The following is a 26,033-nucleotide window of genomic DNA, read 5'->3' as shown; positions in this document are numbered from 1 at the left end:
TGTCAGGTCCTGCAGAAGAAGAGGCACTGAGAACAGAGGAAAAGGAAACCCCTCAATTTCACTCTCCGGGAGTCAATGACGCCCAACAATCCTTAGGGTATGCTAACTATTTTTCTGGATCATTTTCCATTAGCAACAAAGTCCCTTTAGTTTATATTTTACAATTAGTATTTCCTACCAGGATGGGCAGTTTAACAAATGACCTGAAGAGCTAACTTAGACATTTCCAAATCTATTCAACTGTAGATATAAATGGACATTTTCTTGGTTATTAAATCGCTGCGCCTGGATGGAATCACATTCTGTGAATTTGCTATAGGTTGGTAATAATTCATGTAAAGATTTCCCATCATGACCAGGAAAGATTGCAAGCTAGAGGTACAAAACTTTCACTGACTCATGAGAATCATGGAGTCATTTGGGCCACTGAAAACTATAGAAAGTTATTTCCAATAACCACTGTGAACAAAAATGTGAACAGAATAATACAATATTTTGAAAATATTTTAATATTTGCCATTTTTTTGCCTGTGCTATTAATATATACACTGATTTAGTAATAAATATACTACTATTACATAGAGCGCAATATTTTTAGTATTCATAACTGGTTGAAATTAATGCTGCTATTATCTCAAGAAAGGAATAAATAAATATCATGCCCCAAGTCCAAACCAATGCTCAAGAGGTTATCATTAACAAAAATTATAAAATAAACAGGTCGGGCATTATCTTTTTAAACATGATTCTTGTAAACACAGCAAAGATCACTTTTCTCAGTCCTGACATTTTGTGTGATGGCTTTAAAAGAAAATACAACATACAAATCCTATCACTTCTTTTTTTGCATAGGGAATGAATTAATCGTATTTGAAAATGCAGCAATCTTCCAGTGAAATGTCTTCATCACATGGCACTTGTTTTCTGCAGGAATTCAGAACTTTGGAGCAATGCATAAGTTTATAAAATATGCTTTCTGGATTTAAAATTTAACAGAAAAATTTCAAGACAAGTCATAGTCATGATTCTGAAATATTATGTACATAATATCTGCCTACAGGAGGGTGTGCCTCGCTGCAGCACAACACAGTGTACAAATGTGAAGCACAGTGTTTCATAGAATTTCCCTTTAGATTTTCTTCGTATTGGTGCCTAAGTGGCTTATGATTATGCCCATTCCACTTGCGCATACAAGGTAGAAAGGGGGGTGTGAGGACAAATTTAAAGTGGATGATGGAAAAACTGGCAAAAATGCAGTACATATGCTTTAAACAGTGCACTTTACAAAATAGTTTGCTTTATTCGTATTCTCTCATAAAGTGCAATATTACTTAAAACAGAGACCTGTACCTTAATATTTTGCAATAACCATTAAAACAAATCGCCAGGAAAGAGCAGTGCAAAATTAAAAACATATGTAGCTTAGCATGCAGATGCTAAGATCCATCCATCTCAGATGGATCCCAAATACAGAGCATGGGACCTTAAGTGCCTGTACTTTTTTTTTTTTTTTTACTTCTTAGAAAAAGATTAATAATAACAGGTTACGATCATATGTAACCATAAAATAAAGACAATAAGTTAAAATCCTCTCTCAAGAAATAAGTGTACACCACACATACAATTCACTACGGCATCATTCTGAAAACCCTCAGACCTTTTCCTCTGATAAATCACTGTTCGAGGGGGTGCAAATCTCTTAAAAACCCGCGCTGTCCACAAGGCAAAGCAAAAGGTATCATCATCACAGTACGAGTGACTCCTGCCGGCAGACATCTGAAAAACCTGCCACTCATTCTGCAAACAGCTCAAACCTAACCAGGCCCTAATTAGATTTATAGACAGACACCTTTGCTCTTTCCAGAACAGTCCCGTTGGCATCGTGCTAGGTCGCTGGATGGTATAACAGGTGCTCTATTCACAGTAACATTCTCTGTCCAGTGCTTTTGGACAAGGATAACCAACTGGGTTTTCCTGAAATAATTCCCTAAGAGGCAGCTTCCAAACAGGCCAACAGGACACGGTTTGAAAAGCGTAAGACATCACCTCAGGCACATGCTGAGGGCACTCAAGGTGCAATGGGTCGTCATCGGTGACACTCCTACCGTCCCCGCGCCACTCAGTCCGAGAACTGGAAGAGCGTGTCTGGGTTGCTGGGGTCCGCGGGGTTGCTGGGCTGCAGGGGCTTAGTGGGCGTGGTTTTCCCGTGGGAGTGAGAGGAGGACGAGTGAGAACTTTCGCTCGAGCTACTGCGCGTCTCTGTGCTGGTGCTGGTCTTCTTCATTTTCCTTCTCTTCGCCAAAGGGGCCTTGTCGACATTCTGAAGGCAAAACCCCTCTCTCTTGTATTTGTTAAAGGCCTGGGGGAGAAAGAAAGGGAGCCCCTGTAAAGGTCAAGGGATCGAAGTTCAGTTGGAAGCCAGGACTTCTAGCAGAAGACAACGTTCGGTTGGCAACCACAGCTGCAAGTTGCTCTGGGAACAAGGTCCTGAAGACCATCATTTGCAAACCTCCTGGCAGGGTATGGAAGCTCATGGCAAGAGTCTCAAGGGCTCTGTTTAAATCAACCCAGCCAGGCTGTTCAGGAGTTAGGATTCTCATTAATCTTTCGAAGAAGTTAGTGCCACCTCTCAATAAAAAACACCAGCCTCTCAACCCCTGTTACTTTTACTAGTTCTGTGTCTGAGATTTAAAACTCTGCCCACAAAGCCCCCCTACAGAGCAGACTGGATCCGTTATGGGCCCTCCTCCCCACTTCCAGGTCGGGGTGATTGGGGTGTATCTCGGATACTTCATCTGCACAGAGAGGCTCAGCTCCACCCGCCTCAGGCTGGCTTTCTCCTCACAGCTGCCTGTCCCCACTTCTCTTAGCCTCAAGTTTGGGTGTCACTGGGGTTACTCTTGATAGCTTTGCATCAGATGTCACTGGGAAGACGGGGATCATCTGTACAAACTCTTGCAGCTAATCCCTTTACACCTCAACATATCCGAGTTCATCAATCTTTAGTCCATTTCTGCAGCTGAAAAAGAAACGCTATCCCTTTCCCTCTCTCAAGATAATCCCTTCAGAGGTAATTTACTTCTGCCTTAACTCATCTATTCCTTATACAATTATCTTCAAGCATTTGCCTCTGCTTGGCACAAATGCACATACTCTTTTTCCCTATCTCTCACAGTCTCTAAGATATGTAACGCATAAATGGATGCTGAGGGAGTGAACAGACTTGGCACATGTGCCTTAGTTCCTCATGTTTATGTACAGCTTTTAAAGAAAATGAGTTAGGCTATTTGAGAGATAAAAGTTCCAACATAATGCATATTGTTTTCATTATCTACTGAAAATTTTCAACTCTTCAAATATCAAACTACTGCCTCGCTCACAAACTCATCCGAAATGGCAAGTTAAGTATTTTGTGGGTTAGCAGTGACTCGGGTCCCCCACATACTTTCTGTTAATAAATGTGTTTACATCATGGAGGGATTTATAAAGACATACCTAGAATGAAAATAACACATTCTTTTAAATGTACTACTAAGAGTGCGTCTCGGAAGTTATGGAGTAAACGCGTCTGATTCCTTTTCAAACCCGCCTGCCATGTGCAGAGCGCAGGGCCTTACGTGGAAGGTTGCTTTCACACAGGTTTGCACGGCAGCTCCCGAAGATCCTAGAATGTCTGGAGTCATCAGAGGATTTGAGGACAGCTGACTGCCATCTTGAAGCCATTCGTTGTATCTCAAGCCTGACATTTTAAGCCTTTTATTGGGATCGACTGTGAGGAGTCCTAGGGGAATAATTAAGACATTTTTATTTTATGATTTGTTTCAAACATAAATCTCAATTAGGTTCACATGACACAGTGGTTTCGCTAAGGCGTCAACCTTCTACAAAGGTCATTACATTTTCATATACATTTCAATTCCCTAGTAAATCCTGAATGTTAATGACAAGGCCCACAGTAGCCTACGTCTACTGCAGGCTAACTGGCTTCTCAAATCAGGAGGAAATTGGCACCCAACACAAAGACTCCCACCGGTGACTGGAAAGCTCCACAGGAACAGGGAATACCTAGATGTACTTCATTCATGTTACAAACACCTCGTACAAGCCAGCGAGTGCAGTAAGGCACTAGAGATACGGAGGTGGAGACCCAAAGAGGAGCTATGGGGAGATACACAGACAAAAACTAACTCTGACAGCATCAGGAGACAAGTGCAATAGCAACATCCCCACACACAGTGTGTCGACGACCCAAGGGGACGGCTCTGACCACAGTGTAGTCACCCTGGAGGACTTCCAGAAGATGAGTCCTGGAGGATGAAGACAAGTGGGCTGGATGAAGAGGGGTGCCCCAGGATTAGAAAGAGCAAGCGTGGCATCATGCGGGAATCTGAGAGCTGGCACATTTGAAGAATTCAAAGGCAGTGTGAGGGAAGCAGGAGGCCCGGGCAGGCAGGGCCAGGTCCTGAAAGGCTCTGATTTCAAACGCTCCCATACGGGAGTCTGACCTGAAGCTAACGGGGGCCTCTCTGCAGGACTTTGAGCAGAACAGGGGCATGATCACATCTCGATACGAGGAAGGTCGCTCTGCTGATTGATACCGGACAGGTAAAGGCAGAGGCAGTGAGACGAACTGAAAGGGGCTGTGGGCTCTCAGGACAGAAAGGAGAGCGGGAACTGAGGGCGGCCACGTGAATGGGGACGAGGGGGTGGTGAGGCCGGACGCTGAACTGCAGGACTGGGTGGCTGGCTGTGGAAGGCGAGGAAGGTGGGGGGGCGGAAGGTGACGCCCATTCTGGCTGCCTGGCAGTGCAAGAGGGGGATGGGAGGGGGCATATTTTGGGGGAAAAGATAGTAAAATAATGTCAGTGCACTCGGGAGGTGTTAGATTGAGATGCTGTGGACCCTGCAGATGTGGGTAAGGTTCCTAAGGGATAGTGGAGAAAAAAATAAGGCTCAGTAGAGCAACCTGGAAACTTTCTAGAACACATGTGAATTTCTTGAGTCATTAACAGATATATGTGAATGGGCAGGATTCCACTTCAATCGCCACACATCCTACACGATGTAAAGTTTCATTAGAGTCTTACCTTGGATCAAATCTTTAGCTTCTTGGGATACATTCTTCCAGGCTTCTCCTTCAAAGGAGAAATCTCCCTTTTTAATTTTCTTCATGATTTCCACCGCACTGGTACATGTCAAACTTTTGTCATGAGATTGGAATGGAACTTGCCCTGACAACATTGTATACTATCAAGGAAAAAAAAAAAAAGGAACAAAAGAGAATGTCTGCCAAAGTCATTGTCAAAGCCATGCTAGTCATTTCATTACTAACTTCATCAGCATAATTTACCAAATACTACGAGTAGCATTATTGGGTTTAAAAGATTACGTAGACTTCTTTCACTGAAGCAACAAACACATTTCAAAGCCTCGTAAATAAACTGAGACAACTTATTAGATCAACATTAAAAGAGCAAGAAGAAGAACAAACCAAGGATACTCCAACTACTTCAGAAAAGAGAGTACTAATATTAACAGAAAGCTGAGAGATAGCAGAACCTTTCAATAACTTTTTTTTTTCCTCTACTCAGTTCCATACATCCTTTCCTCAGGACATTAACTGTAGTTAAGGGCTTCAAACATTTTTAATTTAGGCCTTCCTATTTTGGTTGTAATTACCACTTTAATTTTATTTTTCTCATCGTGGCGTTAAATAGAATGAATTCTCTACAACCACCTGTTTTCACTGTGGCCATGTGTTTGAAGATTTATGTTTAAGGTTTTTGCCCTTTAAAAAGTCAACAGAAAAACTGAAAAGCTAAGTAAGGTTTGTCTTTGCAGCAGAGACTGAATATGGACTTATAAAACTTCTTGGAGGGTTTTCTCTCTGCTCGCTGAGAGACTTACGGGCCCGCGGAGGCGACAGGCGGCCATGAACGGTGGGGTGAAGCGACAGTGTCCGAGCGCAGACCCCCAGAAGCGCCGCACCGCGGGGAGACGGGGGTGCTGTCAGTAGGAGCCCGCCCGCCCTGGCAGTTATTGACGAAGGGACCCAAAGAGGAAGGTCTCCGGTTCAAGCCCAGCCCTCAGGAGGAGGTGGGCACCCAGGGAGAAGTCCCAGTGACCTGGACGGACTCCGCCATTTCTCTCTTGTGGCCACGTGTCTGACAAGCAGGCTCCCCCTCATGACGGCGAGATGGTGGCGCCGCCCTTACGCACTGGCCTCAGAAAAGATGGACGCTCCCAGACCGGGTAATAAAAAAGACATTAAGAGGGGGAAAGCAGGAGATACAATTAGGTGGGCAGTCCACAAACCCTGGGTGAGGAGGACTGAACACGAAGGAATGAAGGGCCAGAAAGAGAGGAGAAGAATCCTGGCTCCTCTGAGGAGACCAGAGACCAGGAGGCTCCAGGCGGACCCGGACTTTCTGTAGGAGAACACTGTGCCTGAGAGGATAAAAGCTCCGCTCGCCAGGATGGAGAGTCTGAAAATCGAAGATGCCAAGGAGAAGAGACCTCAGGTACTGACTCGGAGCAAGCTGACGCGAAGCTGTTTGTTCTAAGGAGGGAAATGCGAAGACGCCCGAAGACCAATGACAGCACTATTTAAGAAAACCAAAACCGTCCCTCAGTCTTCTCTCCTTCACCCTTCCCGCACAGTGACGCTCACCAGCCTACACCTCTTCCCCGGCGTCTCCCTCCTCAGACTTCCCGACGCGGACCCCGCACCGTGCTGGCACCTTGCAGGCTCCCCTCGCCCGCCCGCCCGCCTCAGCCTCTGAGGTCCCCGGGGTTCCCGCCCCGCGTTCCGCACCCACAGTTCCTCGGCCCCCCTGACGTTACTCCAGCTGCTCAGTCTCCTTAGAAAGCCATTTTTCTTTTGAGCTGGCAAGACATCCCCCCGCCCCCTAATCCCCACCCCCCACGGTGTAACTTTCCACGATGTGTGACCAGGGCCTCCGCCATCTGCCATGTTACTCCAGAGACAAGACACATGGCGGGAGGGGAACATGAGCTTTTCAGTCAGACAGACCTGGCTTCCTGCTTTTTTATGTACCAGCTTCTACTTTCTAGCTGTTTAGTTACTAGTTGGGCAATTTGTTAAGCTCTCTTAGACTCTTTCTTCATCTTTATAATAAATGTAACAGGACTGAGCAACCCACTGCATTTGGTAAGCGCATTAGCCAGCTCAGTGGGACACCCAACCTCACTCCGTTTTCCCTTCCTCCTCTTTCTCTGGTTGGGAGGCAGCAGGGACCCCATTCCTGATGCAAAGTGGGGGAATCAGAACAGCAAGCCATGCAACTTTAAAGTCCCTTCCTAAAGGTCCACTTTCTAGATCGCTGCTGGCACCAACTATCTTAGCCTGGGTTCCCCACAGAGCAGAGTCTAAAGCGAAAGCTAACACACAACCACATCAAGGAGTGCGGTCCCTGCGGAGGAGGAATTCAGGAGAACAGGGAACAGTGTCCACACCAAAGGAACTGCAGGCCCTGGCTAAAATAGGCCAGTCGGGATCAGCTGCCACGCTGAATGTGGTACAAGTCAATATGGTGCTGGCACTGATAAGCACCTACTTCTTGATTTCTATCAATAGGAAAGAGCAAAGCAGTAAGTCCTTATATGGCAAGGACAGCCTTCACTGTCTTGTCTGAGAGCTGTCTGAACTCTCCCGCTCTGTTATAATACAGTCTGTTAGGCCCGCGATCATCCTGACATCCTCAAGAACCCCATGCTGGCCCTCTGTATTGATGTCTTCATGAAGGGAGACCTGGTGAGCAGGAACTAGCATATCCTAAATGCCTTCTAAGCACATGAACGCCAGAGGATGGGAGACAGACTGGACAAACATTCAGGGAACTGTCACATTGGTAAAGGTTTTAGAGCTCCCATGGTTAGGGGCATAGAGACTTGCCCCTGAAAGACAAATTGCTGTACCTTGTACCACTGAGAAAGAGGCACAGGACTTAGTGGACTTCTTGGGATTTTGGTGACAGCGTATGTCGCTCTTCTGGAGGATAGTGCTCCAATCCATTTATCAAGTGACTGCGGGGGCTATCAGTTTTAAGCGGGGCCCGGAATAAAGAGGATTCTGCAGCAGGTCCCAGCTGTAACACAACCACCCTTCTACCGAGGCCAGAGGGTCTGGCTGACTCGACTGTGGTAGAGGTATCTGTGAAAGGTAAGAATGCTGTGCAGAGTCTCTGGCAAGTGCATGAGGAGAGTCGCAGAGCAGACGTGAAGGATTCTGGGGTGCGGTTCTTGCCTTCTGTGGCAAGAGAACTACTCTCTGAAAAGAGAGTAGAAAGAGAACTACTCTCTGAAAAACAGCTCCTGGATGCTCCTGGTTCCTAGTAGACCTTGTGTACCCACAGAAGGGATATCAAGAGCAGTGCATCGTGTGCTAGGATGAGCAGTTGTGCTGACTCATAAAGTCGCAGCAGCAACCCCACGTACTACAGACACGGCACACTTAGAACCAGCCCTAGGAGGTCCAGAAGGCAGGAGTAAGTTACATCCATGGGCGTATGTTACCGATCTCTGCTGCATCAACTCTTCCTTAACTCAAGGCAATGGCCTCACTGAGGAGGGGTTCCTGATGACCAACTGATGGAGCAAGAAAGGAAATTGAGCTGGCTTGATAGATGGCCTATTAGAACATGAAAAACTCAGCGACGGCACCTGCTCAGGACAATACCCTGTGGGGTTGGAGCTCTGTCCTTGAGGACTGTATTGAACCATCAGCTGATGCTGGGTTCCGCCATACCTAGATCCTTTTCTTAGAGAAAGAGAAAGAGAGCGGGCAGGGGGAGAGAGACCGCAACTGGGGGAGCAGAGGGAGAGGGAGAGAATCGTAAGCAGGCTCCATGCCCAGAGTGGAGCCCCATGCAGGGCTCAATCTCACAACCCTAAGATCATGACCAGAGCCAAAATCAAGAGTCGGTTGCTTAACTGACTGAGCCACCCAGGCACTGCCCGCATATCTAGATTTTATGGGAACATGGCCCACTTAAAAAATTCATGTTTCTGTCCCTGCAAACTTGGGAGTTTGCTTCTTTAGAGGTCTTGGTTCATGAACTCGAGTGATCAGCTGCACTATGCAACAACAGGTAGCAACCCACGTGTGCATCCTCTACAATCCCTCTTTCTCTGCTTTCTTCCTTCTCCTGGGATTATGCTCCTTGGGAACATGAGGAAACATACTTTAGCTTCAGGTTCTGCTTTCCACGTAGCCCAGATTAGAATACCTTTCTATTGCTGATGAACATTTGATTTGTTTCCAGTTTGGGGCATTTTTGAAATGATATATATATATATATATTTTTTTTCTTATACACATCTTTTGGAACATAAAAATACAATTTCTCTTGGGTTTATTCCTGAGGATGAACTGCTGGGTCATTTGGTCTGTATATGTTCAATAGATACTGCCAAACAGTTTTCCAAAATACATTCCATTTCTTAATCCTACCCTACTTCCTAAAGGATATGAATGTAGCTAAATATAAAAAAGTAACCTTTATAAAGACAGTTTTCTTGCTTTCTGATGTGTAATAATGCAACAGGCTATTGGGCAGAAAAACTAATTCTCCATCTTTAGAAGTATTTAAAGGAGACCGGGGATCAGGGACCTTGTAGAAAAGATCCCTGCTCTAGAAGAGGTAGAAATAAACTTTAGGATCCTCTTAACTCCAAGATCTTACAATTTTAGTTGATTATCCAGGAATCAACTTGTGTTAAAAATAATTTTGTACCTGCAAATTGTTTGCAAATGGCGTGGCAAACAAGTATTTACATACATAAGGATATATCTATACATGTGCGTGACCACACATATATATCATACATATATGTACCTATATACGCACACATGGAGAGTGTGCACACAAGACAGAATTTGAGAGAAAGATAAAGGAAATGTGGCAAAATGTTAGATGTTCTACAGTATTATTCTCTCAAATTTTTGTAGGTCTGAAATTTCCAAAATAAAATTTTGAGAAAAAAGTAAAACAATAAAGTCTCCTAAATAAAACACTTGGAAGAATTATGTTTTAAGTGGAATTACATATACCCATTGGGTGGCATATAATCCTATCCTACATAAATACTTTGTGTTAGGGACTGAATGCTTGCTTGTCTCCAAAATTCATATGTTGGGGCACTTGGGTGGCTTAGTTGGTTAAGCGTCCAACTCTTGATTTCAGCTCAGGTCATGATCTCAGGGTCATGAGATCAAGCCCTGCTTCAGGTTCCCTCAGTGAGGAGTCTGCTTGAGATTCTCTCTCTTTCTTCCTCTGCCCCTCTGCCTGCTCACAAGTGCACATGCACAGTCTCTCTCTAACAAATAAGTAAATCTTAAAAAAAAATTCATATGTTGAAGACCCAACTCCCAATGTGACTATATTTAGAGACAAGGGCCTTTATGGAGGTTAATTAAAGTTACGTGCAGTCATAAGGGCGGGGTCCTGACCCAATGGAATTACTGTCCTTATAAAAAGAAACAGCAGAGAGCTTGCTCACTCATGCTCTCTCTCCAAGCACACTCACTGAGGAAAGGCCATGTGAGGAAACAGAGAGCAGGTGGCTGTTTACAACCCAAGGGGAAAATCCTCACCAGATATTAACACTGTTGGCATCTTGGTATTGGACTTTCCAGCCTCTAGTCTGTGAGAAAATAAGTTTCTGTTGTTTAAGCCACCTAATCGGTGGCATTTTGTTATGGCATGACCAAGCTAAGACACTGGGTAAGCTCTATTTTAATTAAAGTCCTGTATGTTTCTGACAGGGACTGCATATCTACGAGGCAGACTGGGTTGTAGAAAAGCCATATGAGACTACATGATGCAGCTTCCTGGAGTATTTGTTTTACTCAACGGGGGTAATGTTAATTATTTTCATATTATAAGATTTTATTTATTTGAGAGAGAGAGAATGAGAGAGAGAGAGAGCACATGAGAGGGGGGAGGGTCAGAGGGAGAAGCAGACTCCATGCTGAGCAGGGAGCCCGAGGCGGGACTCGATCCCGGGACTCCAGGATCATGACCTGAGCCGAAAGCAGTTGCTCAACCAACTGAGCGACCCAGGCACCCCTTATTTTCATATTATAATAGCCACATTCATGTTTATTAGATACAACACACAAAAGCTCATTGATTTCCATTTCTTTTTTTTTTTTTTTTTAAGATTTTGTTTTTAAGTAATCTCTACACCCAATGTGGGGCTCAAACTCACAACCCTGAGATCAAGAGTTGCATGCTCCACCAACTCAGCCAGCCAGGGGTCCCAAAAGGCCATAGATTTCTAAGGCAAATCAGAGACTCCAAATAAACTTTGTGCTTGCTATGGAATAACTGAGGCTTTGTATCTAGATCTTCTGGAGGTATGCATTCATTCATGTGGAAAAGTTTGCAAAGCACTCTGGTTTTTTTGTGACCGTTTAATGCATGTGCTAACTTTGTTCTTCGTCTGTATTTCACTGTGTATCTCTAAAAGGCAAAGATTTTTTAAAAACCACAACCACAACACCATGATCATACCTAAAAGAAATCAGCAGTAATTCCTTTATATCATTCAGTATCCAATCAATATTCAGATTTTTGCAACTGTGTCACATACATTGTATATATCTATTATAATTACATCTGTATGACTTAGAGTTTGAATTTAATAAATAGAATTGAAATTAGAATTTGCTTGAATGAGAATTCAATTAAGTGTAAATATTGTTTCAGAAGCATCTTTTAGTTTATAGGTTCTCGGGCTATCTTTTTTGTCAGGAAAAACGGGGTTATTTCTCCTGTGGAACTTCCCACAGTCTGGACATTGTGGTTGCACTTCTGTGCTATCACTTAAGCTGTTCTCTGTCCCCTGCTTGTCTTAACAACTTGACAAGCAGCTCAAGAGAGAAGCGTGGCTTCCATATCCACGCCATTACACAAAGTTATTTCCACAGATACGGCATTCGGAAGCTTGAAAATACCTGTCCGCGTGTCTAAGACTGTCTTTTAAAACCTTAAAGAGGGTGATGATTATAACTGACCTACATTTAAAGTAAAGGCTCTTTTACAAGGGGTAATTTTATATTACTACTAAAATTGGAAAGCTCCTTTTGATTTAGACTAATTTTTTAGGAGAATGCTAATGAAAATGTGATAGGTTTAAGTCCTTAACACGAAACTCTCTCAAATCTATAGAAGTTAGTTGTTTATTTTTATTTAAAAGATCTTATTCATAAATATTTAATTTTAGTTTGAAAATTATAAATGATGACTTAAAATTGCTGAAATGAAAACCATACAAAACTTAAAAATAAAAGAAGAACCATCCTGCAGAGACAACTGGCTAGCCACTGGGAGAAAACAAGCTGACACCAAAATAAATCCCAGATGGAGTGCAGATTTAAGTATAAAAATAAAATATAATTCTGGAGGAAAATTTGGGAGAATGTTTTTATCATCTTGGATTGGGGTAGGGGTGGAGGGATAATCTGACATCAAAGCCACATATCATAAAGGAAAGACTGACATCTTACTACATAGAAATAAAAAAAATCTCCATTAAACCGCCCTAAAACCCAAAAGAAAGGCCCATATTACTATGAACAAAGTTTTCAAATAACCAAATCAGAAAAAATATCTGATTTTTTGTCAATGGCAGAGGATTAAAATTCTTCACAGAGCTTTAAAATAAGAAAAATTTCCCCACAGGAAAATGGGCAAAGCTCATAAACAGCAATTCATAAAAAAGAAAATACAAATGTCCAAATACATGAAAAGATGCTCAAAACTGAATATCCATCAAAGAAATGTATGCAAATTATTACAACAGTAGGAAATAATTTAAGATTGAAATCGATAGTATCTGATGTATTCACATACAGCTGATGAGAACATGATCTGTTAAACCTCTAGAAGGAAATCCAGGCATGTATGTCAAAATAAAGATGTGCAAGCCCTTCTCGTAGGAGTCTACTCCAAGGAAATAATGAGACAAATGCAGCCATATATGTAAAAAAAAAAAATTTCATTTGCGTAGTTTGTAATTAGTGAAACACTAGAAAACACTAACTGCTCATTAGTAAAGAAATGGTTAAATGAACTCTGGAGGCCCAAACCACATGTGTGATATGATCTCATTTGTTAAAAAACCCACGTAGCTGACAGAAAACACACATAACATGGTGGTGGAAGGCGGGGCGAGGGTTTGGGAGCAGGGAAGCTCGAGCACATCATCTCCACACAATGAGATTATGAGTGATTTCACTTGTTCCTTAAATCTTTCTGGATTTGTCTGAAATTTTCTCTCAAAGATTATGCATTACAAATTACATGCAGAAAAAGTCAAGCTATTTTGAGAAGAAACATGCCAAGATTTTTCTAACTTAATGTTCTGTTTCTGATCACTACAGCCAAGGACATTTTGTGAAAAGCATGCTTACCATGATTACTATAAGTTACTATAAATATTTCTCTCTTTATCTATTAATTTGTTAATTTATCCTAAATCCTCTTCTTTAATTACATTTTCATCTGAAAATCTAACAATGTATTTTTTAATGTTTTCCTATTAATAAGTCACTTTGCTATTTTCACATTATATCCAATATGCTTATCTTTTGAAAATTGCTTCTTTTAAAAAAAAACTATGAACTCCCATGCACATAAAATGCAGTGCCTTCAATATTTCAAAGTAAACCAAAATAAAAACATATCTTTTGAAAATATACTATTGCTTCTTTAAAAAAAAAAGCTATATAAACTCTTATGCACATAAAACACAGTGCCTTCAATATTTCAAAATAAACCAAAAGAAAAGCTCCTACATTGTCTCCAATGTAAATTTTAAAAAAGGGAAATAATTATTCTGACTGGTGTGAGGTGGTATCTCATTGAGGTTTTGATTTGGATTTCCCCGATGCCGAGCACTCTTTCATGTGTCTGTTGGCCATATGGATGTCAAAAAAAAAAAAAAAAGGGAAATAGTCTTGGGTCAGAGCTTTCATTGGTTGTACAGAAAAGAAACCAATCTGCCAATTTTCCCCACAACTTGAAGAAAAACAGCAGAGAGAGACACGTAAGAGGCCGTCCAGAAACTGCCTAGGTTTAATGGCCCTAGGGAAATGAACTCACCAAAATGACGCCCAGGCTCCAGAGGTCACAGGACTCATCGTAGCCGTTATGATTCAAGAGCTCGGGGGCCGCATAGTGCAGGGTGAAGCAGGGCGTCTTGAGAGGCTGGTTATCAGGCGGCTTTAAGCGTGCAAACCCAAAATCGATTACTTTAATTTCCAAATTGTCATTTTCATCAGTGAACAATAAATTCTGCAAGATACAAACACTTCAATTAGTCTCTCGTGATAATGTCCTGGGACTTGGGGATGCCATTTATGTATCTAGCTATACGATGATACTGGATTCAAATGCAGAGAGAGATCTGATGGGGAGGATCTGGGAGCTGGATGTCAGCATACTGTTGTTCTCTGCCTTACACTTTTTTGTATTATTTCAATTGTATAATGTCTTGTGAAACACTTTCGACTGTACCACGCCTCTTCCCACGTCAGAGTCTTTGTCTACATTTTTCTCTCTCATGGTATTTGCCCTCTACCTCCTCCATCAATCTCCTTTCTGACATGGCTCACGTGCACCTACTCCTCGTTTGGAGATACCACCCTCATGTGCCACCAAACTGAAGTTAGGACTTTTTCTATTTTCTGCTAGTATATTTTCTTTTTCTTTCTGGTACTTAGCATCTTGGTATTAGAAATTCAAAGTCTTCTTCCCCCATTAGGCCATAATTCCCTAATGGCAGGGACTATGTGTCCCCCTTATTTATGACTCTATTCCTAAAACCTGGTGCACTCATATAGTAGGTGCTTTGGTAAATATCTGTCCATTGAATAGTCATAAATAAAATAGCTGTCTCTAGTATATCCTATTAAAAAGACATGGTGGGGGGGCGCCTGGGTGGCTCAGTCGTTAAGCGTCTGCCTTCGGCTCAGGTCATGATCCCAGGGTCCTGGGATCGAGCCCTGCATCGGGCTCCCTGCTCGGCGGGAGGCCTGCTTCTCCCTCTCCCTCTCCCCCTACTTGTGTTGCCTCTCTCGCTCTCTCCCTGTCAAATAAATAAATAAAATCTTAAAAAAAAAAAAAAGACATGGTGGGGCGACTGGCTGGCTCGGTTGGAAGAGCATGTGACTCTTAATCTTGGGATTGTGAGTTTAAGCCCCACGTTGGGTGTAGAGATTACTTGAATAAATAGAAAAAAACCTCAAAAAATACAAACAAGAAAGAAAGAAAGAAGACATGGTAAAGACATACATTTCAGAAATATTTTCTCCAAAACAATTAATACTTAAACATTTTTTGATGCTTAATGGATAATATCCCTCAGTTATTCAGAAAACACTGTTCTCTTGAATCCCTCGTCTGCCAAGCCTTCTCAGTCACTGAGGCTTTACTGTATTGTTTTTGTGTTTATCACACATTTAATAAATGCTAACTGTGTGATGCACAGTCATCACTTTTATTAGTCTATCAAGCTAGTACCCACAATAAATGACTCCGATTATATTGTCTTCAGATATCCTGACAAAACCTGTTATGTGTCTTTATGTTTATTAAATTATTCCTCAGATCTGGAACGTCATTTGCTTTGTTACTATTATTCCAGCTAAAATAAAAGACATCACAGAAGGCTTCATTCATACCAAGAAGAAAAATCTTCTACACCTTCCATTCAAAAGTTAAAAATGAATAAAGTGGGAGGAAAGAAAAGCAAAAATATTAAAAAGTTTTCTTAAATGCTCTATCATACAATGCTTGATCCTGAATTTGTGATGGAATTAAAATGTGGATGTGATTGAATGTAGGGTTCACCACTACTAAATCAGAGCTGGGGTTCACGCGCTTGCACTTGGGAGAAGTCTCTCAGCAAATGACTGCCGAGCCCCTCTGTGGCGCAAGCACTGGGCTATGTGCAGAGGCGTGAAAGCACCCCTGGCCCCCGGCTTCACTGAGCCTGCTGAGCCTTTGGAAAGGACTTCAGTTTATTCTATATTAAGGCTGGCAGAGGACTCCCTTAGCCACCGTTCTTGAAATGAAGGAGACTCCACTCTCCGAGTAGAGTTGGGTGTGCATGGGGAGGAGTGGCAGGAAGCAAGGGTCTTTCAGCTTCATCCCACCTGAAACTAATTTGATGTAGTTTTTCCTAATCTTTCAAGATTAGGGGGTCCGGTTTGAAAAGTACAAAGCAGCCCACCAGGAATGTTAGCGAGCTTCTAAATTTGTCTGCTGCTGACCTAGAATTTAGGATTTTGCTTAAGCAGAAAGCCAGGGCCACGTAAATACCAACCAAAAGATATATAATCAGATCTTAAAATATGACATCAATGGGAAAGGAATTAAACTTTTAGTCTGGAAATAATATACTCTGCCATTTAAAAGTCCAAGTGAAAGTTATTTTATTATGAAGATGTTAGTACAAAGGCACATTTTCCTCTCTCCAAAGTTTATTTTGATTTAGGGCTATAACTGTAGTAGAATGTCCTAAATAATCTGACAATTCTTCATTTCAAATGATTATTTGAAAGAAAAGGTTTGTAACAAATAAGAAGAATTAAGCAACATAAGTATCTTTTTTATCAGTAAAATAGGAAGGCAAATTTAAATTCTGTTGGAGAGGACAGTTGCCTCATTTGAGACTCATGGGATGACAGATGGCCAGTTATCAAAGAATAAAACATGTGAAAATGAATTCTATACAGTCATGGAACAGATCTTTTCAATTAAAAAAATTACATGCTTGTTCCTTGTCTATCAAGAAAACATTTAAGTGGTGTGCTTTCACATTTAAAAATAGATCGCTAATCTCTGATGTACAGAGCACCATATTTTCAGTGGGTGTTCTGTAGGAGAGTGAGAACGCGGATGAAGGAAGCAGAGGGGGAGCGACCATAGTGGCAAGTTCATAAAACACAACTCACTTTTGACTAATTACTAGTAATATGAATAACAGTAACAGGAAGTCCAAAGACAGAAGTTTATATGCTTTAGAATCAATTATATTTGGATGCACAGAATTCCATTTTTAGGGGCACCTGGGTGGCTCAGTCAGTTAAGCGTCTGCCTTCGGCTCAGGTCATGATCTTAGGGTCCTGGGATCGAGCCCCGCATCGGGCTCCCTGCTCAGCGGGGACTCTGCTTCTCCCTCTCCCTCTGCCCCTCTGCCTTCTTGTGCTCTCTCTCTCTCTCAAATAAATAAAATCTTAAAAAAAAAAAGAATTCCATTTTTAAAACATCCTCTTCCTACCGATGATCCAAGATATTTAAACAGGCAAAAAATGGTGCTGTTAGAGACATATTCTTTTGTGGTTTAACACAAAAAATAAACTCCAAGTAAATTATTATTTAAAAAAATTTTGACAATGCATTATAATCACATGGTAATTAAAAATGAAGTTCTATTTTAAAGAGGAAATATGTGTAATTTTGCATATGATAAAGGATAAGTCATTATTATGCTTTTATAAATTATTGGGTTTTGTTTTTTAATTTTCATTAATATTTTGGTGATTTCCTGAAGAGGGAATTTTCATATTTTTGATACTAAAAAGGGATATTCTGGAGCTAGAATCTTTTCTATAATCCTTTTGAAAGAAGAAATATATAAAAAGGGGCTGCTTCTGCATTGCTACACAATTCTATAAATATAATACATGAGCAAAGAGAAGCACATATAGGGATGGTACAACTAATTAAACCAAGACAATTCTTTATGTTTAAATATTTAGAACAGAATTATATACATTCCTATTCATAAGCTAATCAATTTGATAACAAAAATGGAAAATAAGCTTTCACAATACATCATTAAAAAAAACCCCTCTAAAATGACACACATATAGAAAGGATATTATTTTCTGCTACAAAAATTTCCATTGCTATTTTTAGCCCACAACTGTTGCATAAAGTATTTCTTCCATAAAAGGCTCTCACATTTACAAATATAACCTCAAGATGATCTGCTGGCAAAAAAAAAAAAGACAAAAAAAGACAAATTTATTTTAGACTAAAATAGAAGAGAAAGAGAATCCAAGAAACGGGATCTCTGCAAGTATCTATTTAGCAGAAAGCCCTAAACAACGAAACAAGAAGAGCCCACCCGGCCGTGGGGGGTGTTTGGTACTAAGGAGGCTAGACTGAGTGACGGGAGGGAGCGCGTCACGTGATACCTCGGGCTTCAGATCCCTGTGCACCACGCCCACATCATGCATGTGGCTCACGGCCGAAACGAGCTTCCGCATGATGTAGCTGGCTTCAGTCTCACTGAAGTGTTTCTTTTTCTTAATGCGTTCAAACAGCTCTCCCCCGTTCAGAAGTTCCATCACCAGAAACGTGTGAAGCTAGAAAGGAAGAGAAAGAAGAACGCGGAGGGCTTTCATGAAGAGAAGTGTATTTACAGATGAAACATTCCTGGACTATTAACTATCGCCAATAAATTTAGATAATCCCTTGTTAAAATAATCAACAGCAAGCCTTAATGGTGGAGAGGAAAGAATTGAAGGATAATGTGGCTTTTTTAGAATTCTATTTTGGTCATGGAAAATTTCAAGTGCTGCAGTGAAATCTTTATATATCCCTTCCTTGACTAATTCTTTCATTTGAATTCCATTCCAACCCTCTCTTATCAAGTTTACAGATCTTTCTTTTTAAAGTGTGACCTAGTGCTGATAATGTGAAATCATCTGCTTTAAATACTAGAGAAGATTAACGACAGAGTATGGGCAACTGCCCACAGGAGGCCTGACCCACCCACCGAATGGCAAATATATCTTTTAAAAAAGGCACTCTGAACCTCCTGTGAGAGCTCAACGGATTAGTTTCAGGGTTCCTTATTAATATCTGTGGCAAATACCCATAGCTCAGCGTGGTGTTTTACTGTTTGTGTGTGTGTGTGTGTTTTTTTTTAAATAATTGCTTTGGATACCAATGGCATTATCTTAATTGAATAGTTTAAAAATTATCTATTTACTATGCCTTGCATACATGTCCATAAAGAAAGTAACATAGGAGCAATCAAAAAGCAAAGGAGTTGTATCAGCTCTCACAAACGTGTAGTTTAAAAAGATAGCCAATCAAGAGATTCAGGTGCTATGTATTACAGAACCAGCATCACTGAACAAATAAGCTTCCTTCTGAATTAGCAAAATCCAGAAAAAAAAAAGCTTCATAAAAAAGGTAATTATCCTGTACATATTGGGCAAATTTTAAAAGGTGAACCTTTTTAATAAGAGAATTGCTTCCAGGCTACCAGAGATCAAGCTAATTTGAGTTTCTACATACAACAGATACTGTCAAAGTTGAAGGTCGGCTACAAGCATATGCCAGTGAGCTTTTAAAAAAAATGGAGGGCAATACCTGTAAGTGGTTTAAAAGATAGGTTTTAGAGTCAAACCTGGATCGGGATGGCACTTCTGCTACTTACTTATGACCCTGGGGATGCTAGTTAACATCTATGAGCTTTAGGACCCTCACCGATAAAACAGATAACGGTGAGAAAATGTATGTGAGACCGTTGGATAATGGCCCTCTGAAGACCTCCGTATCCAAATCCTCAGAACGTGTGGACATTACCTGATATGGTAAAGGGACTTTGCAGATGTAATTAAGGATCTTGAGATGGGAAGAGTGTCTAAATTATCCACCAGAGCCAACAGTATGGGATGGGACTATGGAAACAAGAGACTGGAGTGATATAAAGAAGGTTCACGAGCCAAGGAACGTGAGCAGTCTCCAGAAGCTAAAAAAAGGCAAGCAAATGGACTGTCCCTTAGAGTCTCCAGAAGGAACCAGCCCTGCTGACACCCGGACTTTATACCAGGGAGACTGATTTTGAACTTCTCATCTCCAGACTGTACGATTATAAATTGGTACTGCTTAGGTTTGTGGTAATTTGTTACAGCAGCAAGAGGAAATGAATACAGATCCCAGTACACTGAGTCGGAGGCTGAAGAGCCACCCGCATCGATTTCACCCATTAGTTGAAGAGAAGATTATGTGCACCTGGGGATGATCAGGGCAACTGTGTCATCTATACAGAAAAAATCACCCAAGATATCAATAGCAGAATGATAATATATCTTTATATATTTGTACTAGTATATATAGGATTATATCATGACACAACTTATAATATTTTTTTTTTTTTTGAGAGAGAGCTCGGGGAGAGGGGCAGAGGGAGAAGAGAGAGAATCTTAAGCACACTCCATGCCCAGCGTGGAGCCTGATGCGGGGCTTGATCTCACAACCCTGAGATCATGACCTGAGCCAAAGCCGAGAGTCGGATGCTTAACTGACTGAGCCATTCAGGCGCCCTTCAGTAACTCTTTAATATAAAAATAACAAATAATAAATTGATCCTGTGGCATAAGTACAAAATTAGGGATGCAGTTCCTGAGATCTGACATCGCCTGAACGTAAGAGACTGAATGTCTCTGCGGGGACGTAGCTGGGCACAAGCCCAAAACCAGAGGGCGGTGTCAAAGGTCATCCTCCAATCCCTTGATGACCATGTGAATCATCTTCAACAGGAGAATGTCCAGGCTCTTTTTAAGCACCTCCAGTGGATGGGGGACTCATTACTTCTAGTGGAGTTGGGTAGCCCGACGATGTGGCGACAAGTAGAGGAGCACGGAGAGTAGCTCCCCAAAGCCCTCACTTCAAAGATATTCCTTTTCTGACTATGAGAACCACAGAGCAAGTAGATGACAATGTCATTTTTGGGTGTTCACTCCATGTTTCTGCCTCCCCTAAGGCAGCAGAGCTCTGAAGTTGGACTGCTTGGGTCTAGAGCCCAGCATTACCACTTACGAACTGTGAGACCCTGTTATTTAACTTCTGTGAGTTTCCATTTTCTCATCCCAAGGTGTTACTATAAGGACTGAATAACACATGTGGAATCTGGGACGGTACCTGGCCCATGTGAGGTATGCAATAATAAAGGGCAAGGTTATTGTGGTTAAGACATAGTATCACTGCCATGGTACCCTGGGAACTTTCAGTATGGTAGAGAACTGGGCCATGGCCTACCCAGGACATGGTGTTACAGCAGCACCATGGAGACAGCCCAGGACGGGAGCCCAGGTTTTCCCGACGAGACACTCACGGCCTTGCGGTGTGACCACAGACAAGTCTCGTGACCCTTCTCAGTCTGTTTCTTCTTTGTTAAACTTAGGGTAAGCCGCATCCAGGACTGGGTTTGGCTCTTGTGCTTAGCATGTTGTCTTAAGTAGGAGCGTGTCATCTCACCCAGTCCCAGGGGGAACGGTAACTGTGCTGGAGCAGTTTTTGTCATGGAAGGTGGCAGTGGAGGGGAGGGGAAGAGGCATGGACCTGACACAGTGGTGATCCTCCCACGTGCAGAGGTACGCACTTCTGCACTCGGTTCCTGTTGGAAAGCAGGACCAGGAGAGGAGGGGGCAGCGTGACCTGGCCCCTGGAGTAAGATGAGAGGAGCAGCTTTGCCCTTCTGCGTCGCCTCTCTTCTTTAGCTTGCACTAATCAGGCTTACAACTCTCGAAGTTCTATTCCTAAGTTCTATTCCGGAAGTGAAAAGAAGGTTGAAGGCTGGTAACTAATGGACTACTGAGAACTATCCAGTGATTAAGCTACGGTGGGCAGCAGCTGAGTGGGTGACAAGCAGAGTGCAGCTTGTGACAGCGCCGCCGGCCCCTGCCCCTCTCTCCTCCGTCCATGTCCCATGTGCCCACTGCTGAGGGAGAAGAGCGGACGTGAAAGGATGCATCGGTTTGGGGGAGGGGTAGGAAGTTTCTCTGCCTTCTCTAGGGGCTGGGTATTCTCCCACAACCCTGACTCTGACCCCGCAGCACCAACAAGACTGGTAAAAAGTAGAACCCTCTATGTGAATCAGAATGCACAGAAAAATTGTGTCAAATACCTGATCGTGAAAAACTTCATGCAGCTTCACAATATTGGGGTGTCCTTCACAGAGCTTCAGAGCCGTGATTTCTTTCTGAGTATTGGCTTCCATCCTGCAAGATGAGAGCAGTTAGACTCCACATACATACACCTCTTCACCATTGGCTGCCATCCTGCAAGATGAGAGCAGTTAGACTTCACATACATACACCTCTTCACCAAGTTCTTATGTCCGGATTGTCCCAACCCGAATTTTGTGTTTATTGACAGTGCATTCAGAATGTAACTGTCCAAGTACCAAAGTGAGGTCTCTATGATAGTGGTGAGTCATCTTACCCACCAGAACAAGTAATGCGTTATTCCCAAGACAATGATTATTTCTGAATCAGAAGAGAGCCAGTCCTATGAAGAAACGGATGCCTGACTTGCCTGACATTTTGGTAACAGGAATACATAATCATGGAGGTAATAATGAGTTACCGAAATGACGAGCTGGCTCGCAAAGCTACCAGCAAATTGCTAAGTCATTTCAGAAAAAAAAAGAAAAAAAAGTATTTCAGATCTGTAACTATTAGGAACAGCAACAGCTGCTAAGCACATCTGATTGCCGCTGCAACAGAAAATGTTCTCGCAGGAACCTCGAAAGCCTGTCACCCTATGATTTATGTCGCAGATGGATTACTTTTAACAGCAAACATCTAGTAGAGTCAGAAGGATAATGGATCAGGCTAATGAGCTGAATGGCTAAACCCATGGGTGAAAAAGCCTTACAAGAAACCATTGATTTTAAAATAAAAATCCTAATTTACAGAATTCATTGACCGGATGAATCCACACAAAAGAATGCCAGACACGGTCCTACCTTTTGCTGATTATTTTGACTGCAAAGGCTTGGCTACTTTTTTTGTGTATGCACTTTCGACAAATTGAAAAACTTCCCTCTCCCAGCGGCTTGTCCTTCAGATCCAGGTCATAGTGCTGATAGAATGGGGAGTCCTGGTAAGAAACCAACATCATTTAACTTAAGAAAATACTAGGAATGCAGAGGGATAAATAACATTATAGAGTAAAAAAACATTATTTATGTTAATAAATATGCATGGGATACATTTAGAATCTTCTAAGATTCATCTTACTTTTAGCTCATTTCTACTTTCATCTATATAACTTTTTAAGACATATTAATTGGCTATCGTTGTAAAAAGGAGTTCATTGAAATTGATGTGACTAATTCTCTAGGGCAAATATTGCTATTTCCACTTATTCATTTCCTAAAACCGCATCTTAGTCAAATGGTAAGTCTCTTATGTTCACCGGCCCTGACAATGTTAATTAGTGTTGGTATTTAAATGATAACTATGTCATTTAATTAACCACGTCTATACCTTCATCATTGCGCTCCTGGCAACATTTGTCACTCCAGGACGTTCAACTCCCATGTGAAACTGAAGAGGATCTATTACAGCTGCATTACGTTTGAACAGAATAGAAGGAGCAACAAAGGAATAGCCCTAAAAAAAGAGTAAAGAATGAGGATTTGCAATTTCCCACGTTAGCACAGACCAGACTGTAATAATTTTTTTTCTAAAATCAAGAAAAAAGACTGAAAAACATTCAAATATGTGTTAAGATGAATCTCATTTTATTTGTAATCTAAAATGCAAGGTTATTTCAAATCAATAGAAAGATGATTTTCAGAAGGAGAGAATGCCATCTTCTGGTAGAATTAAACCAATTCAAAAGTAAAGACAGAAAAACCTTCTTTCCTATTCCACCCCCAATATCTGACTCACAGCTGTAATTCTTTTATTTATTTACTTTTTAAATTTAATTTAATTTTATTATGTTAGTCACCATATAATACATCATTAGTTTTTTGATGTAGTGATCCACGACTCATTGTTTGCGTATAACGCCCAGTGCTCCGTGCAGTACGTGCCCTCCTTAATCCCCATCACCGGGCTAACCCATCCCCCCACCCCCCTCCCCTCTAGAACCCTCAGTTTGTTTCTCAGTGTCCACAGTCTCTCATGGTTCGTCTCTCCCTCCGACTCCCCCCCCTTCATTTTTCCCCTCCTTCTCCTAATGTCCTCCACGCTATCCCTTATGTTTCACAAATAAGTGAAACCATATGATAATTATCTTTCTCTGCTTGACTTATTTCACTGAGCATAATCCCCTCCAGTCCCATCAGAAAGGATGAATACCCAACTTTTACATCAACATGGATGGGACTGGAGGAGATCACAGCTGTAATTCTTCTGCATTGCTGATAAAAGTTCGCTTACAAACACAACTAACTTCTCAAAAGGGTAGAGTTTAAGGTATTAAACAAAGTGGTCCAAAGGCTCTTGTTTATTTTTATTCCAAAGGCTATAGTTTGTTTCTAATTTAGCAATTATTTGGCTCATTATCCTTCCTCAGACTAAAAATTTTAAATTGAGTTTTGGGAAAGAAATAAAATCAAATGTCAGAACGATGTGCTGAACCAAAAGCGGTACAGTGATAGATGATTAATCTGTTCAAGCTGGAAAATTCATTAGTTCGAAGAACAGTTTTTATATTATCTACTCTGTGCTCAGTCATGTGCTAGATGTTAGTGTCATTAAGGTCCAGAAACACAGCCCAGGTGACCAGATTAAGCCATACTAATGGGATACTTAATGAGGGTCAAGAAGGGAAGCTCTGACGCCATTCAAAAGTTAGAGTATTGCAAGTCTGAGGAAGATCTTTTTCTAAGTATAAAATCTTTTCTAAATCTTCAGGAGTTAGAAAGCAGTTTAGATTACTCACTGAAGATAAAGAATCAGATAACAGTTTTTATGAACTGAAGAAAATTTTATATGGATAGAGGTAAAATAAAGTAGTATTGTATTTTTCTATAAGAGAGCCTGAACAGAAATAAAATTTCAAGTAAGAAATCAGCACCGCTTTATATAAAAAAAAAAAACCACAGAAGTAATATCTACTATTTAACAGACCATAAGCTTCAGTTACTAATGTGCAGTATCTCTATATTTGATAATTTTGAAGAGATTAGAGAATCTTATTTTTAAGATGCCAAAAACACTTTTCATATGGGAAAATTGATCTTTTTTTCCAGGGCACACGTGGCCTCTGTACGTGAACACGCTCCTGGAGATTACCTGAAACAGCCTCTCGGAGCTCTGGGGCAGTGCTGCGGGGGAGTAGGTGGGGTCCATCTCCGTGAACTCTTCTGCAAAGTTACTCACATCTAATTCGTCTCGGATGACTGGCTTAAATGGCGCGGGCACTTTTTTGGCAGCTAAATCATCCCAATTTATTTTCTAAAACAGAGAAAGAAAATTGGTACAAAGTAGAAACCAACAAAGTTGAAGTATTTTCTGAGAATTGTCTAAGAATAACAAAGACAGACTGGGGTTTTAATTGGTTGATAGGGAAAGAGCACATATCTCAAACCAATAATTAAAAATATTTTTTTTCTTTTCCCCCCAAGCACGAGCACATTTTCTGACTGCAGTTGATGGTTCCAGCCAACGCTATGTCCTAAAGATGAGATGGCCTTCTGTCGCTGTGGGGTCTTGTGGTGTCCTCTGGGGGGCACCAGGTTATCCCTAGTCCACCGTTAGGCATAACAGAAAAATTACTTTTGTCCTGACCCTCTTGAGAAAGGTGTGAGGCCAGAACAAAACAAACTGAACTGTCATAAAGGGCCTTTCAATGCTCTATGGATATGAATATTAACTCTAAAGGAATATCCCTATTTTCTAGAGGCAGTGTTAAAGCGGCTCTCGGCCTATACTTGGTTTCCCTCCTGGTCATCTGGACAGATTAGACAATAAACACACTATAAATCATGCACTTGGTTATGTCTCTAAGTATAAATGATACTATCATACTGATGTGATCATCTTTTTTGCATTTAACTGTATTCTAGCTTTTTAAATACTGCTTCTTTCCCCCCATGCCAGTCGCTTACTGCCTGATAAAGTGCTGTTTTATCTTATTCAAATTCAACTCTGTGCTCTATTTTCTTTGTGCTCCTTCTGTCACTTAAAACCTCAGATACTACTTACTGAATTGAATCCTACAGCTATCCTATTAACATATTTC

At 41.4% G+C, this 26,033-nt stretch overlaps 1 protein-coding gene across 2 annotated transcripts in view; it reads right to left on the bottom strand.

Moving 5' to 3' along the window:
• Positions 1-503: 503 nt before the first annotated feature.
• Positions 504-26,033, bottom strand: part of RPS6KA5 (ribosomal protein S6 kinase A5) — a 178,490-nt gene continuing 152,960 nt past the window's right edge. Inside the window, exons 9-17 of one of the 2 annotated variants that reach the window (XM_027571516.2) lie at positions 25,085-25,246; positions 23,324-23,449; positions 22,801-22,934; positions 21,958-22,051; positions 18,233-18,403; positions 14,130-14,321; positions 5,088-5,247; positions 3,618-3,781; positions 504-2,359 (exon numbers count right to left, since the gene is read on the bottom strand). In XM_027571516.2, the coding sequence (XP_027427317.1) occupies positions 2,120-2,359; positions 3,618-3,781; positions 5,088-5,247; positions 14,130-14,321; positions 18,233-18,403; positions 21,958-22,051; positions 22,801-22,934; positions 23,324-23,449; positions 25,085-25,246 (1,443 nt within the window). In that variant the 3' untranslated portion in view covers positions 504-2,119. The remainder of the gene's footprint in view (positions 2,360-3,617; positions 3,782-5,087; positions 5,248-14,129; positions 14,322-18,232; positions 18,404-21,957; positions 22,052-22,800; positions 22,935-23,323; positions 23,450-25,084; positions 25,247-26,033) is intronic. The other variant, XM_027571517.2, reaches the window with a different exon arrangement.

Source organism: Zalophus californianus, chromosome 6 (assembly GCF_009762305.2).
Source record: "Zalophus californianus isolate mZalCal1 chromosome 6, mZalCal1.pri.v2, whole genome shotgun sequence".
In the NCBI taxonomy this organism is placed as follows: domain Eukaryota; kingdom Metazoa; phylum Chordata; class Mammalia; order Carnivora; family Otariidae; genus Zalophus; species Zalophus californianus.
The sequence above is the reverse complement of the archived record's forward strand: the minus strand, read 5'-3'. Positions and strand labels throughout refer to the sequence as shown.